At 36.3% G+C, this 20,315-nt stretch overlaps 1 protein-coding gene across 20 annotated transcripts in view; it reads right to left on the reverse strand.

Annotated features, from left to right (window-relative positions):
* The window catches only part of PALS1 (protein associated with LIN7 1, MAGUK p55 family member), a 71,837-nt gene that overhangs the window by 44,871 nt on the left and 6,651 nt on the right, over window positions 1-20,315 (reverse strand). For 2 of the 20 annotated variants that reach the window (XM_048219809.2, XM_048219810.2), the window contains exons 2-5: window positions 13,077-13,122; window positions 10,154-10,223; window positions 7,261-7,346; window positions 1,238-1,768 (exon numbers count right to left, since the gene is read on the reverse strand). In XM_048219809.2, the coding sequence (XP_048075766.1) occupies window positions 1,238-1,604 (367 nt within the window). In that variant the 5' untranslated portion in view covers window positions 1,605-1,768; window positions 7,261-7,346; window positions 10,154-10,223; window positions 13,077-13,122. Of the gene's footprint in view, window positions 1-1,237; window positions 1,769-4,579; window positions 4,673-7,260; window positions 7,347-10,153; window positions 10,224-12,778; window positions 12,830-13,076; window positions 13,239-20,315 lie in introns of those variants that run through there. The other 18 variants (XM_048219811.2, XM_026489681.4, XM_048219813.2 and 15 more) reach the window with 10 other exon arrangements.

Raw genomic sequence — 20,315 nt, forward strand, 5'->3', positions numbered from 1 at the left:
CTGGTACCAAGAGTTGTGATCCAGTGAAGAGCATGCTGGACATCATTCTTTACTTAAACTCTTTGGAGTACACCAACTGCATATCCAGATTAAGCAAATTCAAACTTGGCTCTATCACTTATTAGCTTGGAATCTTAAACAATGAGTTAACTCAATTTCAGTTTATTTCCAAAATGGAGATTATGGAGTCCTGTTAACAGAATTATTGTGGATATCACATAGGATGGTCTGAGTACAGAGCTCAACAGACATTTAAATGAATGGCAGAACAACAACAACGAAAACTCTCTCCTTCCACAGAAAAGTAGAAGTAGAAAAAGAAAATTAGTGGAAGTAGCTTTATTTTCACATCTATAAATAATAAATGCCAATAAATAGAATACTTAATTTGAGTTAGCCTGGTTTTAAGGGAACACAAATTAATGTATACCCCTAACACCAGTCACTGATCATTTATGTGTGTTTGTGTGTATGTGTGTGTGTGTGTGTGTAGGAAGGGAAGGCAATAAGTTCAATGATCAAATATTCTAAGCTTGGAAACATTTATTTGACATCAATCTCCCTTGCAAGTTCATAATGCGTATTACACTCTAAAGGATCTAAAATCCTGTAATAAGAGGTTTAACTTATTTAACCCACTGTTCTCAAAATTTATTTGGTCACAGATTTCTTTTTGTTTATATCTACTAATATCTCATGGCACTAGTTTTTTTGGTTTTTTTCACAGAATGGAATTTCAGAATTTTGAGCCATGTTTTATGTGTATGATGCCATAGGAACAGATCCACTTCTTATTGGCAGTCATTAATTACACAAAATCAAATAGATTATAAGCTACAGATAGTAATTTCATTACAATTTTACAAACTTCAAGGAAGTCAAAAATTCAAAATTTGAAAACTGCTTTTCAGTAATTTTGATATAAAAGTTTGAGTTTGAAATAGAAGTTGAATTTCAAGGATATAAATGTTAGCCAACATGTAGAAATTTTTAATTCAAAGATTATATCTAAAAGCCATGTTGTAATGACTGAACATTTTAGCCATATGCTTTAGCTCTATGTGACTAAAAGTAAACAATGATGGTTGGTTATGGTCTTTGCAAGAAAATTATCTTGGTCTGAATTCAAATTGTTTATTACTTACATTCTATTATACTCTTCTTTCCTGTACACATTTATGGAAGGCAAGAGAAACAAAAGTAAAGCATTTTCTATTATACTGCTGTATTTACTTACCTAATATTTTCACAGCATAATGAGGACTTTCTAAGACAATTCCTTCCTCTGTATCAAATATAGGGTTATCTATTCCAGTCTTTGGAGGAATTTGGGCTAGTTTCTTAAGTCTCATGGAAGAATTAAGGTCAAGTTCTTGTTTTTTCCCTTCCTCTTCTCGCCTACGCCTCATGTCTTCCTGTTGTTGCCGAATACGCTCCAACTGTGCACTTCGACGTACTGGCATCATCCTGGTGCCCAAATCTCCGGGGCAGTCAACAGCCATCTCTCGATGCCTCTGATGTTCCTCTGGTGATGCAAGATCAACATTTTTTACTTCGCTGTCTGATTCCTCAGTAACATGCCCATTCATATGGGATGTTGTCATGGTTATCTATAAAAACCTGTACCACTTTTTATAAATCAATTTCTCCTATAAAGCCAATCTCTTGATTCTGTAGTATAAAATCCATGTTACTTCAAAAAACAAAAAACAAAAAAAAACTTCTCACATCACATAATAATGCTATGAAATGTATCCATGAAGGAAATCTAAGGGGAAAGATGGGGAAAAAAAGTGTAAGAATTACAATATAAAAGTAGATTTTACACAGCCCACTTCCAATCTATACACAATATAGTATCTCATAAGTGTACAACATTATTTTGCTATCTAGATTAAGTACTTTCCTTTCATTTTATAGATAATGCTGAGAAAATCAAGGTATTAAAAAAAATCCCTTCCCAATGATTTGAAGCATACTGTTCAATTCTACAGCTGAGAAAAATCATGTATTGGAAAGTTTAGCAAAGTGGGAAAGTAAGAAAGTTTTAGGTACTGGTCTGGTAGAGAATAGGTTGCTTAAGGTATAAAGATGTTTTGATCATCTTTGTATAGTTGTCTCAACACACTACTTTACACCCAATTAATACAGGAGATTGAAATAACTTCCTAGTAAACTGCTAAAGAAATGGGCATATAGCAAGCCATGTTGGTGGCTCACCTGCGATTAAGGTAGTATTGTGGGGGACACTTCGCTTTTAGGAGTTTATGAGATGCAGGAGATAGCAAATGAAAAAGAAACTTTAATTAGCAGCTAAGGCATCTATAGGATAAAATCACATTAAATGAGAAAAGACTATGTGGGTTATCAGTCCTTATAACCAGTCACAATAAAAAAAAAATTATGAGTTAATTCTTTATGAGGATTCATTGAGAGTATCTGAATTGTAGTATCTGTTACCACTCAAAAAATGTTAAAGTCACAGTGAACAGCAAATAAGAATATACTGGACTTAGAGACCAGAAACTGAATATTAATTCTGCCGCCGCCACTTCTTCTGGTGTTAAGACTAGTCAGTTTCTCTCTCTGAAGCTCAGATTTCTTTGGAAAATTTATTCATAGCCTTGTTCTAAGTGAGATATTGTATGCAAGTTTTAAAACTAAAAAATACACAGAAGCATATTAATTGTTAGCATTAATTTGATTCTATTTTAAAAACCCATTATTAACCTGATTCTATTTTTTAAATCCTTCAACATATGTTATTACTTCTCAAAAGATTTATTTATTTATTTTAGACAGAAATCATGCATGAGTGGGGGGAGGGGCAGAGGGAAAGGGAGAGAAGCAGACTCCAGGCTGCATTTACAGCCCCACTTGGGGCCAATTCCATAACCTCAAGACCACAACCCAAGCAGAAATCAAGAGCCAGACGCTCAACTGACTGAACCACCTAGGCTCCCCACTTCAACATATTTTAGACAAGAAAAATATTTTACTGGATGACACTGGCTTTTCATCAAGCCATTTCTTAGGTATAAGTAGGCAGATTGTTTATATGTGTGTAAACCCACACATTGAATCTAATTAGTCTTCTCTGTTCGAGACTTTAAAAATATTTACAATAATAACCCTACCACCTCCTTGACTGAGCATCACTTCAGTACACAGGCTGGTTAGAGCACATGCCAACTCAGCAAAAGCTGAGTTTTCAGACAATATTCCTAACATGCCAGCCAATCTTCTCTCAAACATCTTGCCACGGACTTCTTAAACCCACCCAGACTGAGAGGAAAACCACTAGACCAACAGGCAGGAAAACAGGTACAAACCATATAAGCCACTAGCATTAAATTCTCACAAGAATTTTGGTAGACTTCTGTTTTGTATCCAAATTTTAACATCTCTCGTTATGTGATCTACGCATAAATAACTTATGATAATTGGATTGCCTTCTTTTTCAGTAAAATGAGAACTATTAGAATTATATTAGGCTGTTCTTAAGTTTTATATATTGATTATATGTAATGCAAATTCAGCTTATTTAATGTTCTCATTATAAGTAAGCAGAAATGTATGTGGGAGTTACTGTAATCCTATGCTTAATTTTGATTTTAAAAGTCTAGGAGTATACATATTTCCAGAAAATTAAAACTTTCAACTTTTTCCAATTATAATATTTACTGGGGATTAAAAATCATATTTAATAATGAATAATATATTTTTTACCTTATACGTTGGTCTACAAAATTATGATCTGAAATTAAAACTCTCAGCTTAAAAACTGTAAGGCTGTGTCCATATTCACCATAATAGATCACAGGAGGGGGGGAATTACAGCTCTTGCAAAAGAGACTGGGCCAGGTGATCTGGGTCAGAGTTTTCATGCTTGGACTATTATCATGCTTGTCTTTCTGGATCTAAGTCTTTTACTCTCAGAAAAATTTCTGCAACCTGATATTAATCCGCTTAAAATTCCATTTTGGTCATTTCCCTTGGAGTGTTCATAGTCTACTTGGGAGAGACAGCAAAGAAAATGAATGATTATTCTTCCCCAGTTGGTTTCTCCTCATTAGATTTTAAATTAATTAGAGATACGAGTCTGGTCTTATTTTTATACCCCCCAGTGTTTAACACAATACATATCATTTAGAGAATGCCCAGTAAGTATTTGTTCAACTAAGAATGTCAGAAATTCATAGAGGATTGCAGACCATGGACTCTGAAACTTAGTATGTGGTAAGGAGTCACAGCAAACACTCAAAACATAAGGATACATTTCTTTGAGCAATATTTCAAAGAACAACTAAAAATTAGCCAGATACAAGAGTCTGTTCCAGGCAGAGGGAATCACATGACCAATAAGCATGAATAGTATGAAAATATGGCACTTTCTGAAAACAGAATAGAATGCAATAAGGCTGGATGGGACAATGGGAGCGTACCATACATGAATAATGATAAAACTGGAAAGGCAAGCAGGGGGCCAGACTGAAGAGTTTAAGGACTTAGACCTTTATCCTAAAAGTATGAAGAATTATTATAGGACTTAAAGCAGAATTGACATGGTCACACTCACTTTTAGAGAAATATCAGTCTGGCAGAAGTATATTAAGATTGACTGAAGGGTGGCAATGAGACCAATTTGAAGCCAACTGTAAGAAATGTGGTCCTGAAATAAGACAGTGAGGACAAAGAAAAGTTACGTTAAAAAAAATACAGGTTACAGAATTACTAGAACTTGGTGTCTGCCTTTCACATAGCAAAAAGAGGAGAGTTGAGAAAGAGGAAGAGGAGAAGGGAGTAGCAGTAGTAGCAGCAGCACTTACAACTTTAACTTATGTGCTGGAGAATACTGCAAACGCTTTACACAGTATTCACTCATTTAATCCTCACTACTACTTTAAAAGTAGTTCCAAATATGCCTGTTTCGTAGATGAGGAATGGGGGCTGAAGTAGGTCTTGGAGACAGAATGGAAAAATAAGCAAGAGGCCATGTGAACAAAAGGCAGGAAGATAAAAGGTGTGGGAAAAGTACAAATAGGGCAAGTTGAATTAAGATAGTCAGCTTGTACAAGAGAATAGTAGCTAGAAAGTTTGACTGGGTCCAACTTACAAAAGGCCTTAAACATAAGTCCCTAATTCTCAAGACAATAAGAAAGTCATCAAAGATTTAGAAAAGAAGAGTGATTTGTACATAAATGTAACTGAGCATTTACTCCTGGCTAGGTACTAGGGTTATAGAGACAGGATCCCTGCCCATTAGCCTAGCTACCAAAATGTCCTATAGGGATCTAGAAACTAACATGTCCACAGTTAAACTCATTATTTCCCTTTAATCCCCTCATATTCTCCTTAATCCTTTTCCTCCACTCTCAGTTCTAATTAATGCCATTATACCTACCCAGTTACCCAAGACAGCAAAATGTTTAAGAGAACACGCTCCAGAATCAGACTGCCTAGGAACTAATCCTTGCCTACTATCCTTTTAAAGGTCTCAGTTGAAATACATCCTCCTCCAGATTTCCATGACTCCCCAAACTGCTTATGTGTCTGCTCTGAAATCCCACAGTCCCTGTCACATCTCTGATCAAATTAGACTACAGCTATTTGTAACTATCTGTCTGTCTGCCCCATCAGACTGGAAGCCTTTAAAGGTCAGGAACCATACTGACTCAGCTCCGGATCCATGATACTGTCCAGCACAGGGACCAAGCAAACAGGGAGGTTTCAGAATAGGAACGAACCTAGGCAGTATGACTCCAGTAGCACTATTTTTGGATTACCAGATGGATGGCAAATATCCTAAGATGGAAAATACAGGAGAAGAATTAGATAGAAGAAGACAGAAATTGAAGGGTAATATGGGTTTAGTTTTGGACACATTAATTTGAAGGTGACTGCATATGGGTATTAAGAAGGGATTGTATCTTATTCATCTCTATAACCCTGTTATCTAGCAAGGGACAAATGCTTAAGTATACGAGTAAATCGCTCCTACGTTCAATACTTCTAATGGCCTTCATATTGCCCAGAGAACGGAGTTTCAACTCACAAGGTAAATCAAAACTTTCTAACTTTATCTTTTACTATTTTCCAAAACAAACTTCCTAAGTTTGCTTCCTCATTTGTGCCTATCGCATATTTTTTTCTTCCTGCCCAAATGCAAGATTTACCACAAGTCCCCATTTCCTTCAAGAAATCTTTCCAGACCACCTCGGTTAAATAATGATCTCACCAGACAACACTCCAAAAGACTTTAGAATGGTCACAAGTTAATTCATGAGGCCATAAAAGATTCACAAGTCCAGGATCAAAGAAACATTATGCTATGTCCCATAGCTCCAGCATCAAGATCATTATAATTCTTAAACAGGCGAACCACACATGAATACTCTAGCTCATACATGTAGTCAATACATATCAATAAAATGGGGCAATCCAAAGGAATTATACTCTCCCTCTCTAAAAAACACACACACACACACACACACACACACACACACACACACACGCCCCAAGCAAAAGTAAAAGAGAGAAAGAAAAAGAAAAAAGTCTTTTGTGTGACAATTCAGAAGCTGGTAAATAACTGAACTAGATGTGTAAATAAAAGACCACCTTATGCAGGTAATATAGTTACAGGTTCCTGGCCCTAATTATACACTGTCTTTAAAATGCCTCAAAAGCCCACATTTCACATCCTCATCAGAGTCCCAGCTCATACTCCCACCCAAGAAAAAATAAAAATAAAAAAGAAGTCAAAACTCTTTACATAGTCCAAAAAACAAGAAAACTGATTTTCAGGTTGGCAGGCCAAAGCTGTTTCAATGCTAATTTCAAACCAATTGGGGAGAGAAAGAGATTTGCTTATGTGAGTTGGCTATAGGAGAAGGGGGTAAAAGGAAGCTAAATAAGTTTCAAATAATTAAAAAAGATTGAGATTGGGGGACCTGAAATAGCTTGAAGAATACAGGCCCACTGAAAACTCCACACCAAGAAACAGAACCATTTGTGTGACAGCTGGGGAACATGAAGACGGTCGTCTACGCTAGTGTCCAGAACTCTAGATTTTTTTTTTTTTTCAATTTATCCTTCCTCGCCTTCTCCCACAAGCAACGCCTTTTGACTAGCAGCTGGGAAGTCTCATTTTAAGTGATCAGCATTCCTCCGACATTCTAAGAAGTTGGACTATTTGTTTCCATAGAAACAGCTTTGTCAGCTAACAGAAGATTCAGGCCAAGAATAGTGAAAAGAACTTACGTTATGCAAATTGGAAAGATCTTGTCTACTATCCTCTTAGTTTTTCTTCTCTGGTTTTTCACAGAACTCAGGCTAACTTTCTTACTCTGTAAAACAGAGGAGAGACAATCAAGTGTAAAGGTCAGCAGTATTTTTCAGGGAGAAAGAGTGAGAGAGAAAGATTAATTCAATATATCTAATTGTTCGCAGATGGCTAGGATTTCTTGGTATGAAATAGTAAAAATGTAAATCCCCCCCAATATTTAATGGACATCAATTAAAATCAATGTAAATTACCTGAAATCAGTGAGGAGAAAGAAGTAAGCTTAACTGTAAGACCCTTTGCAGATTATTTTTAATGATACCTTTTGACCTCTAGGGTAAGGTTCAAACAAAAATGCAGTTTACATATTTTCTTTGTTTTAACTACAACTTCTGGATCAATTTTAAATATTATGAATAGCTTATGATGCTGAGAAAATGAGAAGTTAAGGATCCAAAAAGATACAACAGAATTTGACAGACAGGAACCATAGTTAATTCAGAGGGGGAAATTTTCATGCTACACTGGACCAAGACAGGAGAGGATCCTGCTGTCCTAACGGAGCCTACATTTCGGCAAAGTAACAGATAATATAAAGAGCAAACATGATTAGATGACTTCAGCTAAAGAGCTAGAGAGAAAGTGAAACTAATATAATAAACAGTGATGTTTGGAAGGGGCACCATTAGATAAGAAGGCCAGGGAAGGCCTATTTTAGGAGGTGATATGTGCACTGAGACCCAAATGACAAAAAAAAAAAAAAAAAAAAAAGAGTCAGCTGCGGGAAGATCCAGAAATAAAGGGTTCTAGGTTGAGGGAACAGAAAGTACATTTCTATAGGGATATTTCCAGGAATCTCAATTTCAATATATCCCAAACTGACCTCAACTTCTTCCCTACTGTTGTTATTTATACCACTATGTCCAAGATCTTGATCTTATTAAAGCCCTATTATCTAGTCAGTTGCTAAGATCTGTGGATTGTACAAAGTTTTTAGAATCCATTGAAGGGTGGCAAAATATGCCACCCCAAAATATCCCACTAGAAGATCACGTTCAGAGAATGAAAAGGCATGCTAAAAAAAAAAAAAAAAAAGAAGAGAGAGAGAGAAATATTTGCAAAATATATTTTTTTAAAGATTTTATTTATTTGACAGAGAGAGACTGCCAGCGAGAGAGAGAACACAAGCAAGGGGAGTGGGAGAGGAAGAAGCAGGCTCCTAGCGGAGGAGCCTGATGTGGGACTCGATCCCAGAACGCTGGGATCAAGCCCTGAGCCGAAGGCAGCCGCTTAACGACTGCGCCACCCAGGTGCCCCAATACCTGCAAAATATTTATGTCCACTATAAACACTCTTACAACTCATTAAGTCAAAAAATCCATTTTTTAAAACAGGGCAAGAGATTTGACCATTTCACCAAAGAAGATATACAAGTGGCAGAAAATCAACATTTGGAAAGATACTCAAAGTAATTTTTAAAGAGACTTTGTTTATTAGAGAGAGAAAATGAGAAAGCAAGAGCAGGAAGGTGGGGCAGAAGGAGAAGGAGAAGCAGACTCCCCACTGAGCAGGGAGCCTGACATGGGGCTCCATCCCAGGACCCTGGGATCATGACCTGAGCTGAAGGCAGATGCTTAATCGACTGAGCCACCCAGGCACCCCGTCGAAATAATTAATTTTTTAAAAAGACTAATGTATATTCATATACATTGTGTATTCAAAACAATTCATATATTCATATCATATTAAAAAAGCCCGCAAAATGAAAGAATGGCCCATATACTATCTTCTCAAAGAAGAAACTTTAGCTATATCTAGAACTAAGTAAATACAAGTTAAAACTCAAATATATTTGGGCTAATCATGCAAAGTATTTAGCTCAGAAGTTATTACAGACAACTTTTTTTTTCTTTTTAAATTCAGTGAGAAAATGAACCATTTGCTTATATCAAACACAAAGTTGAAGGTCTTTGGAGATATTCAAGACTGCTAATTCTCAGGAGGAACTGGTTAAAAGCCAAACAGTATCAAAGATATCAAATGGTTGGTTACTTGAACTCCCCATTATCACCTTCAACAACTTGGTAATAAAAGATTAAATGAGTCCAAAAGGTTAGTCAAGTTTTTGAAAAGGTACTAGGACTAAAGGTAATTTATAACATTTTCAAACTGACCAGAAATGGATTTTTAAACATGTGGGATAAAATTACTTGTGATATGGCTTTCCAGTAGATTGCTACCAATCAAGAATATATATGGCCTAGTTGGAGAACAAGAACAGTCTTGATAAGGAACAGAGCCAGTGTAAGAGATAGAAGATAAAGCCAGAGTTCACTCCGGATGCTAAGCTAAATTGTTTGAATTTTCTCCCATAAGCAATGGGAAACTATGGGTTTCTGAGTTTAAAAAAAAAGAACCAAAAATTGCCTTTTTAGAAAGTTAAATCTACACTGTAACCAGAGTTGACCAGGGGAAATGTAAGTAGAGCAGCCAGTAGAGATAATGTTTTAATACTTTATGCATGGGAGGATAAAGGAAGTAGTAGAAAGAATGAAAAAGGGATAACTTCAAACAATGGTTATTATAAAGGATGACTTGACAGGATTTGGAGACCAGTAGCCAAATATAATTCTAAAACATTGAGCATGACAATTGAACCTGGGAGAAATTATGGACTCTTAAAATAGAAGAATTCAGACAGTAAGATTTTTCTCCTTGGGAGGCTGAGGAGGAGGATGGGGAGAATTGGAAAGATGATAAATTCCATTTGAAAGGGTAATTTTTGGCAGGCTGTTAACTGCTAGACAGGGAAACCAAAGAGAATAGGCTAGAAATGAAAATATGTAAGTAATTTACATACTCATAGCTTACATTTGTAAAGTTTTTCAGTTTCCATAATAAATTCAAGCATATTATCTCATTTGATCTCTCTCCAGTTTCCCTGAAAGGTAAGCAGGTGAGATATCTCCATTTTCCAGAAGATACATAGACATTGCAAGTTAAGTCACAGAGCTACAGGTAATAGAACAGAAACTAAAGTCCAGATCAGTGAACCCTTATGTGAATCCAGGGTGCAATGTCCATTACTTCTCTGTAAGATGAAACCACCCTGACTACATGCTTCTTCCAAAAATCATATAATTACATCATTCTTTTATTTTTAAAATATGATTAGAGAGAATTCATCTTTTCTCTTCAACTGACTGCTTCATAAAATGACACAGTAATTAATTTCACTTATATATTAATAGACTATAAGTTTACTGTAACACTAGACTCTGGTAGCATGACATCTATTGCTCAAAGCTTCTAAATATTCAGCAAAGGAGAAGTAGTCAAGTGGAGAAATGGTAGAAATGCATACAAATTTCTCATCTGAAAACTGACAGTAAGCTACAAACATTTCAGTTTCCTAGTGACATTTTAAAAATACTATTCTCTACTCTGTATTGCTCCAATTTCAGTATGTGATGCCAAACTGAGCCACATGTCCTACCTTGACAAACCGTTTTTAATAATAAAATATTAACTTACATCTTGAAAAATGAATATCATAAAAATAAAACAGACTAAACAGACTAATCATGTGAGATAAATTAGCTATCCCTCAGGGTCAAATTTAAGTATTGCAAATCGTAACTGTAATATCCCTAAATATGTTAATAATTAATTACACCAACTCACATAAATTCTCCCTCCATAATATCTCACATATATCCCAAGCTTCTCATACCACTACCTTAAATCATATTCATATTATCTCTCTCATGGGTTTTTCTATGAACTTAAAGTCACCCCAATCTTGGTCTGGATCCAGTTGCCATTTACTTTGCATAAATGACCCTTGAATAACATGGGGGTTAAGAGTTACTAACTATTAACAGCCTACCGATGACAGGAAGCCTTACTGATAATATAAACAGTTGATTAGCACATATTTTGTATGCTACATGTACCATATACTCTATCCTTACAATAAAGTAAGCTAGAGAAAAGAAAATGTTACTAAGAAAATCATAAGGAAAAGAAAACACATTTATAGGATTATACTGTATTTATCAGGAAAAAAAAAAAAAACTGCAAACAAGTGGACCCAGGCAGTTCTAACCTGTGCTGTCCAAGGGTCAGCTGTACTGCTGAATGAATTTTCCTGAAGCACACCTATTATTATGGGTATCCCTTTTCAAAAGTTTTTGTTGCCTTTCCGTTTTCTTAAGCTACTGTTTATCACAGGTCTACTATGTACCATTCAACCACTGTACTAAGTACCTAGTGTGCATTGTCTCATTTAACCCTCACAACCATCTCCTTGCTCAATTTTCTAACTTAGTAAACACACTAACTTGTCCAATGTCAAAAGCTAAATGGCACAGCTGGGCCTCAAACTGAATTCTGTTTGACTCCAGCGTACATTAACAACTTCTAGAAAACCCATTTCAAGTTCCTTAGCCTGTCATTCAAATGGCTCCCCTTGAATTAGTCCTAGAATACTTTCCCCTGTTTCTCCCTCATCTTCCGAATCAAACTACTTGCTATTTCCAGTACAAGCCCTGCAATTTCCCACCTCCACAGCTCTGACGTATTTGTTTCTTATACCCAGAAAAAAAATCCTTCCTGTTCAATTCTTTATCTGTTAAAATTTCCCTCTACCATTAAGAGTCTTATGAAATCTTCCTTACTCCTGCCTGCTCCCATCCACAACCTACACTTCTAGGGTACTTAATCTGTGCCCCTCCTGTAGCATTTATTTATACATTTCCTTTTCCCCATAAGTTATATTTCCCTTTTTAGTTGAATCACTAATATACTCCCATACATTCTGGTAGAAGAATCAATATACTCTTTAATGTACATATTCAAATAAATCAGGTAACCTATCAATTTCTTCCTGTCTTTTTTTTTTTTTTTTTTTTTTAAGTTATATCCTTTCTGGAGTCCTCCATTCTCTAGCTCTAAGCTGGATATTTTCTTTGTGCCCAGATTCACTCATCCTTTTCCATTTGCTCCACGTCTAAGAATGCTTCCCTCCACACACTGCATTACTCCTGTTTTCTTATCTTCTAGCTTCTGGTCGGCTTGGCTAGGGAGAAGTACCCATTGGGAGGGAGGTGAGAGGGCTGGGTTCTTTTTACCCCCAGCTTCCTCCTGTGATTTGGCAGAGGTTATGTTCCTCTAAAGCCACAGTTCCCACTAGGTGGCTCCTCTTCTAAGGTAATAGCTCTGGTAAATTCCAGTTAACTACTCTCTTCCTTTGCCTATTCAGGCCTCGGCTTAGTAGGCATCCCGCTGTTGCTAACCGTGAGATGCTTCTTAGTTCCCTTATCTCAACGACCCACCCACATCTTTGTAAACGATCCCTTCATTAAACTCTCTTCCATTGCTCAGGTTGATTTCGCCATCTGTTTTCTGCATGGGATCTGACAAAAACATGCTCCAGTCTGAATTTATTCTCTACATCTTCATTCACTCATCTTTATCCTAAGAAATTCTCCTTACCTCTTTCCTCTTCATCTACTCCCTACTCCTTGAGAGACCTCCAAAAGCTTCCTAAGAAAGGTACAAGGGGGTAAATTTCTTAAGACCTTGATTTACTTGGTACCAGAACAGATTACATCTTCTTTGAGTTATTCTTTTGCATCCTTGCCCCCAACCTTAATACTTCTCAGCTTCTCATTACTTCTGGGTCTGGCTTTTTGTTGTTCTCCCCAAGGAAATATTTATAGTGAGAGTGACCCTTTTCTTCCAATTGGAGTATGAAGAAAAACAAGTAGCATAAATGTGTAAAAATATTTACCTTGGTATAAGGTTTCTGTGTGTCTGTGTGAGTGACCAATCATGTCCTGTGTTGGAAACAACAAAGGAAAACAGACATTATGTACTGTTTACTCTACAAACCAGTACAATGCTATAAAGAACAATTCTGCAAAGTCTACCAAAAATTTAAAATAAACCTTTGATCTATCAGTTCTTTTTCTAGAAATCTATCTCATAAAGTATCTTTGGAACAATCAGTATGTTAATCTATGTTTTCAACTGTAAATTTAATAAAATCTAAACGCAGATCAAGTATTTCCAACGAAAATTTATCATTCTAATTGAGATGTGCCATCAGTGTAAAATACACACTGGATTTCAAAGACTCCATATGGACAAAAAAAAAATGGATGTAACACATCTCATTAATTATTTTTAATGTATGTGGAGATGGTAATATTTTATATATTATGTTAAATAAAATATTCCATTAAACAAATTTCAACTGTTTCTTTTACAATGTTTTAATGTGGCTGCTAGGGTTGAAGCTCTGTATGAGCCAACACGAACAAAAGCAAGTGAACAAAGACAGCTTCATAATGGTGTTTATATGTCATATCACTTTTACAAATGCATATAAAGAATGTTTATAAAGTTATTAACAAGAAATCTAGAAGAATATGCACAATACTGTTTTCATTTAATATCTCTGAAAAAGCAAAGATAACAGACCTCTCAGATTTTACTTTTTTACTTGCACTTATGTACTATTTGAGTATCTTATAAAATGTCGACCAAAATAAATGTGTTACTTTTATAATTTAGAGGAAAAACAAAGATATTACCTTTTTGAAAGGAAAAAAATCCACTGAAACTTTAAATTACAACTACCTTTTTAAAGTCTATACAAATTAGCAGCAGCAACAAAGAAAGGCCTTTCAGGAGTTCTGGAATCTTTTCACAAAAAGAAGTAATCAAAATATGATCCCTACAGCCCTGAACAATTTCATAAATACAACAATAAAATAAGAATTCCTTAAAAAGAAAAAAGAATTCTTAAAGCACTTAAGCAATCATTAGGAGCATGACTCTTGTACTCAGGACTTCCTCTACCACACAATGAATGCAATAATCTTTAATTTAAAAAGGAGAGGAAACCAGTTTACCATAAGAATAAGAGCAATAATTACAAGAACAATTTCAAAAGGGACCACCTACACTTTAAAATATAAAAGGTTCATAATTTTGATCGCATTGATTCTTTCATCATGTTAATAATGCACAATCACAAATTCTCAAAAAATCCCAATTAACCAGACTCACATGACTATTGCTTTGCTTTCTTGATAACCTATTTCTATGCCTACTCCACATAGATTTTCTCCATCCCCTTTAATCTTGGGTGTCAATCCTTTAGTCAATTACTTTCCCTGAAACATATACCACGAGTTTCAGGTCTGTAAAAACACACTGTTAAGAGATTCCAACTTTTGACCTCAAGTGATTTACAGCTTACTAGGAAAAAAAATATGCTTTAAAGGTCAGCAAATTAGTAGATGATTACCTCTACCTAGATGGCTTATTGGTATGCAATGCAACAACTAGCCATAAAAAAATGAGAGAACAGTTTGCCTTGTCATTAAAAAACTACCTAATAACCATTTCTGAGTTATCAGAACAAGACTACTAAGCAAAATTGACAATATTCATACTTATTGCAATCTACAAATAAGACTAAAGAAGGAACAACAGAGAGTATTTTCAGGACCAGAAGTAGGGTTTTATCATAAGAGAAGGCAAGAAGAATCTAAGGAGACTGATGATACAAACGTCACCAAGTTTAGAATCCACTGAACTTTTAGTACTTCTGTACCGCATGAATAACGTTCTGACTTTGACCAGATAGTATGAGAAGGCAAGAAAACATAAGGGGAATATTATGCAACAAGAGAAATAAGAACAAAAGGTCAATTTTAAAGATTACTGTACTGCAAATCCTGGAGCTAAAAATGGTTACTATACTTTCATTCAATAATGTAAGTAGCCAGTTGGTTACAAAATCTTGGATAGTTGACAAGAAGATATTGCTAAGGCACAGTCTTTATCCTTAAGAAACTTAAAAATCTAGTATGGAAATCAGATAAGCAAATAAATAAAACCCGTATATATTGCAATGTTCTTTGATAACTGCTGTACTACAACTGCAGAAAATGCTACAAGAATTACGTGCGGAGTAAGAGCATCCTATGAAAACTTGTCGAAATGGGAAAGAACGTAAGAGACAGATATGAAAGGCGTCCATCACACAACAGGGAAAAAAAGTAAACAAGATATTAAGCACATTGATACTTGTAAAATTAGACAAATGTTTTATTTAAATATAAGACTTTAAATTATGATAATGAAACTCAATTCTGTGAATGCCTATCTAAAAATGTGTAGTAAAAATGACCTAGTGAAAAGCATTCTAGAATGACTGAGTCAGTAAGAGAAAGTGATAAAACCAAGTAAAACTTGGGACACCTGGGTGGCTCAGTTGGTGAAGCGTCTGCCTTCAGCTCAGGTCATGATCCCAGGGTCCTAGATCGAATCCCCACATTGGGCTTTTTTTTTTTTTTTAAGATTTTATTTATTTATTTGACAGAGATAGAGACAGCCAGTGAGAGAGGGAACACAAGCAGGGGGAGTGGGAGAGGAAGAAGCAGGCTCATAGCGGAGGAGCCCGATGTGGGGCTCGATCCCAGAATGCTGGGATCACGCCCTGAGCTGAAGGCAGCCGCTTAACGACTGCGCCACCCAGGCACCCCCACATTGGGCTCCGTGCTCAACTGTGAGCCTGCTTCTCCCTCTGCCTGCCGCTCCCCCTGCTTGCGCTCTCTCTCCGACAAACAAATAAAATCTTAAAAAAAAAAAAAAAAAAAAAAAAAGGAAAACTTGATCTCACTACATATGTAAGCTGTTTTAAAATAAGGCAACATTATTTCCCCCACTGACTTTCACTGTTATTTCAGAGATGAAAAGAACTTTATTTCAACAATTACAATTCTTCATCATTGACTCAGTCTATGACACCTGATTCACATAATTCCTATAAAATTGCTTAACCAGGTTATTGATAATCACACAATCTACTCAAAATATATTAAAATATAATTTATTAAAATGCAGTTCACTGCTATTCCATGTGAATGTCACAAACTAGGCTTGTATTCTACCCACCTCTTATCTAACAATTATGAAATACTTAATACACACCAAGGCACTATGCTTAACCTTTTTTTTTTTTTTAAAAGTAGGCTCCGGGGCGCCTGGGTGGCACAGCGGTTAAGCGTCTGCCTTCGGCTCAGGGCGTGATCCCGGCGTTATGGGATCGAGCCCCACATCAGGCTCCTCCGCTATGAGCCTGCTTCTTCCTCTCCCACTCCCCCTGCTTGTGTTCCCTCTCTCGCTGGCTGTCTCTATCTCTGTCGAATAAATAAATAAAATCTTTAAAAAATAAATAAATAAAGTAGGCTCCACACCCAGCATGGAGCCCAACTCGGGGCTTCAACTCAAGACCCTGAGATCAAGACCTGAGCCAAGATCAAGAGTCAGATGCTTAACTAAGTCACCCAGGCGCCCCTATGCTAACCACTCCTGATATGGCATCTCAGTTAATCCTCAAAATAAGGCTCAGAAGGGGATGACAATATGCCACCCCAAAATGTGGCACTTTGACATAAGGATTTTTTTGAGCTAAAGGCAATTAAGAAACAGCAGACACAGAGCGGGGAAAACTCTGGGCTCTCCCCTTATCCAGCTAAAAAGCAGGGCATAAGTTTCCTTTTGTAAAGGAAGGAAGAGGACTCTTAATCCTGGGAGGTTACTCTCATCAATGGAGAAGGCACCAACTTAAATCTGTATAACAAACCTTAATAAAATAAATTTTATCTTCCATTAGTTTCCCCACATATTTACCTTCCCAAAATTTACATCCCCTAAAGGCCTAAATGTCTTTTCCTTTTTCTTGTTACTCCTCCACAATTTATTGCTCAGTCTCACTGCTTCTTTGGGGTCAATTCTTTTCTATGAAGGTCTCCATATGCACAGTTAGCAATAGGTCATTTTTTCTGTTAATCTGTCTTTTGTCTCAGTGAACCTAGGTGGATAGATAACGTTTTTTCCTCCTCTACATTCTTCTGAATCAGGCACTAATACAATCCCCATTCTGCAAATAAGGAGTCAAGACTTTGATAAGTTACAGTGCCCAGAGTCACACCCAAGACAAGAAGGTATTACAGCCTAAGTTTGACTCGACAGCCTGAGAACGTAATGCCTGTCAGTAAAGACCCTAGGAAAAGCAAGAAAAAGCCATTAGCAAATTTATGTTTGTATCTATATCTTTATAGAGAAAGTTAATCAAGAACATGTGAAAGTTAGACACCCCCATTAAACACATTTATGGCCTACGTAGGATAAACGGAATTGTTCTGAATCTCAAATTCCATCACATTATAGGGGGTGACGAGGTTAGAACAGTCTCTGGTATTAAGCTCACAAGCAAAGCTAAAGTTTAAACAAGTAAATGATAAAAGTGCAAACTGGGAACAAGCATCTACTCTGTGCCATATTAAGCAGTGAGATACTAAGATAAAGAAAACAGCTCCTACCCTTAAGGAGTTGCAATTCACGGGTTCAAGATTCTTCACTTTAATTCAAGTACATCTTTTTTTTTTTTTTTTAATTCAAGTACATCTTAAACACTAAATCAAAAACAAAAAATGGCTTTTCTCAAAAAGATTTTCATTTTACCAAAAAGACACTGTTAAAAGAAGCCTTAAGACAGGCTAAAATACAGGCAAAGTAGAAAAATCCAAGGGCTTTGGAGTCAAACTGAATTCAAATCCTTACTATCACTTGCAGTAAGACTTTGGATAAAACAGTGAATCTCTCTGAGCCTGTTTCCTCATTTGTAAAATGGAGAATACTGATAAAAACCTTACAGTGTAGCAGTTAATATTTAAAATATATACAAAGGATATACATACTCCATAATACATTAAGAGACAGGGCATGGAATACTGTTCTAGCAAGGGTTAGGGGAAAGCAAAAAATACTGTGATTTAGCCAAATGAATTACTACTCTTACCATGAAGTCTAAGTGTAAAAGGAAAAGCTATAACGTATAAATGGGTAAGGTATATAAGGAACACTGTCCCTTCAAGATGCCCACAAAGAATTACCAAATTTCCTTTCATTAACTCTTAAGTATCTATTGATTACTTTTAAAGTGAATCATTATTTTGAAAAACACCTGCAGGTCACTTGTATAGTCCTTAGATCAATCACCTGGGTTAGAGGTTTAAATGTGGGGTTCACAACTTAATTTCCATAGATCCCCTGATACTATATACACAACGTTGTGTGTTTCAGGGGAAGCGTCCAAAGAACCATCAGATTTGCAAAACATTAACAGTAGTTAAATGTGCAATTCCAGTAGTAATGAAGTGGAATTTATACAATTTCCAGCAGAGTGTACTCATAGGAGGCAATGATTTTAAATGAATGCAGTGGTTTTTTTTTTTTTTTTAAGATTTTATTTATTTGACAATTTGAGAGAGAGAGAGAGAGAGATAGTGAGAGAGAGCATGAGCTGGGAGGAGAGGAAGAAGCATGCTCCTGAGAACAGGGAGCCTGATGCGGGGCTGGGTCCCAGGACCCTAGGATCATGACCTGAGCCGAAGGCAGATGCCTAACAGACTGAGCCACCCAGTACCTCAAATGAATGCAGTCTTAAATGAACTTTTGAAACACACAAGCAAAATATAGAAAGCCTACTTCTTAGGTCAAATCAAAGTAATGCATTTTTTAAAAAGACTTTTACTTGAGAGAGCGAGCGAGCACTGGAGAGAGTGCGCACGTGAGGGGGGGAGGAGCAGAGGGGACGGATAGGGACAAGCAGACTTGCTGCTTGAGCACGGATCCCACCACCCTGAGATCGAGACCTGAGCCGGTATCAAGAGTTGGACGCTGGGGCGCCTGGGTGGCACAGCGGTTAAGCGTCTGCCTTCGGCTCAGGGCGTGATCCCGGCGTTATGGGATCGAGCCCCACGTCAGGCTCCTCCACTATGAGCCTGCTTCTTCCTCTCCCACTCCCCCTGCTTGTGTTCCCTCTCTCGCTGGCTGTCTCTATCTCTGTTGAATAAATAAATAAAAATCTTTAAAAAAAAAAAAAAAAGAGTTGGATGCTAACCCACTGGGCCACCCAGGCGGCCCCAAAGTTATGCATTTTAAGTGACATTATCAAGCATTTTCTGTGACAATGTAAAATCCTCAAGATATGAAATTATATTTCAACACAAATTCTCAAATTTTTGATGTGAAGTTTCTGATACTATTGGGAAGCCAAGCAGTTATAACTTAAATTAAAAAAAAAAACATAATTCAAGACAGTTTAGCTATAAATACAAACACAATTATTTCTAATTCTTATTCTAATAATTTCTAATATTTGGAATAACTATTTAGGTATACTACAAACTGTAAAAAACCTGAATCTCCTTAATTGTTTCATATCTGTCGATTTGTCACAAAGCATTGCGCAGTAATAAGAGCGGATGAGAAGTATCTACTATGTGCCAGAGAATTTCGCTCTGTGCCTTCCATACATTATTTTAATCTTTTCAACCATCTTCTGAGGTGGCTACATGTTATGGATGAGGAAACTGAGAGCTTGGCTGGGAATTACAGCATGACTAACTTCCCAATTCAGCTGACCCTAACGCTCTTTTCACTACATTACTACAATTATTTTAGTTTCTCCTGCTGACTTTTTGCGTAAAACAAAAGTTGGCAAACTAAGCCCGCAGGTCAAATTAGGCACACGCTATTTTTATAAAGCTTTATTTAACTATTCATTCACTTTTTTGGTTGCCTTTGCACTGTCACAGCAGAGCTGAGTACTTGCAACAGAAATGATATGGCCCCCAACGCATAAATATTTACTATCTGGCCCTTTACAGAAAGTTGTTAACCCCTGCCTAAAAGGATCAAAAATGCCAAGAACCTCAGAGGCCTCAAAACTTCAATGTTTAGGGTTTTGGGGAAACTATTAACCTAATAAAAGAACTTTAAAATTATATGAGACAAAAGGCCAAACGGCTTGAATTTTATGATTAAATCATATAAGCCCAAACTTATAAAAATGATAAAATTAAACAGCTTAATTATGAGATTATTGAAACCTTATTTTCATAATTGAACTGTCATCTACAGTTTGAATTGATGGAGGAAAACTTCA

Source organism: Ursus arctos, unplaced genomic scaffold (assembly GCF_023065955.2).
Source record: "Ursus arctos isolate Adak ecotype North America unplaced genomic scaffold, UrsArc2.0 scaffold_25, whole genome shotgun sequence".
Taxonomy (NCBI): Eukaryota; Metazoa; Chordata; class Mammalia; order Carnivora; family Ursidae; genus Ursus; species Ursus arctos.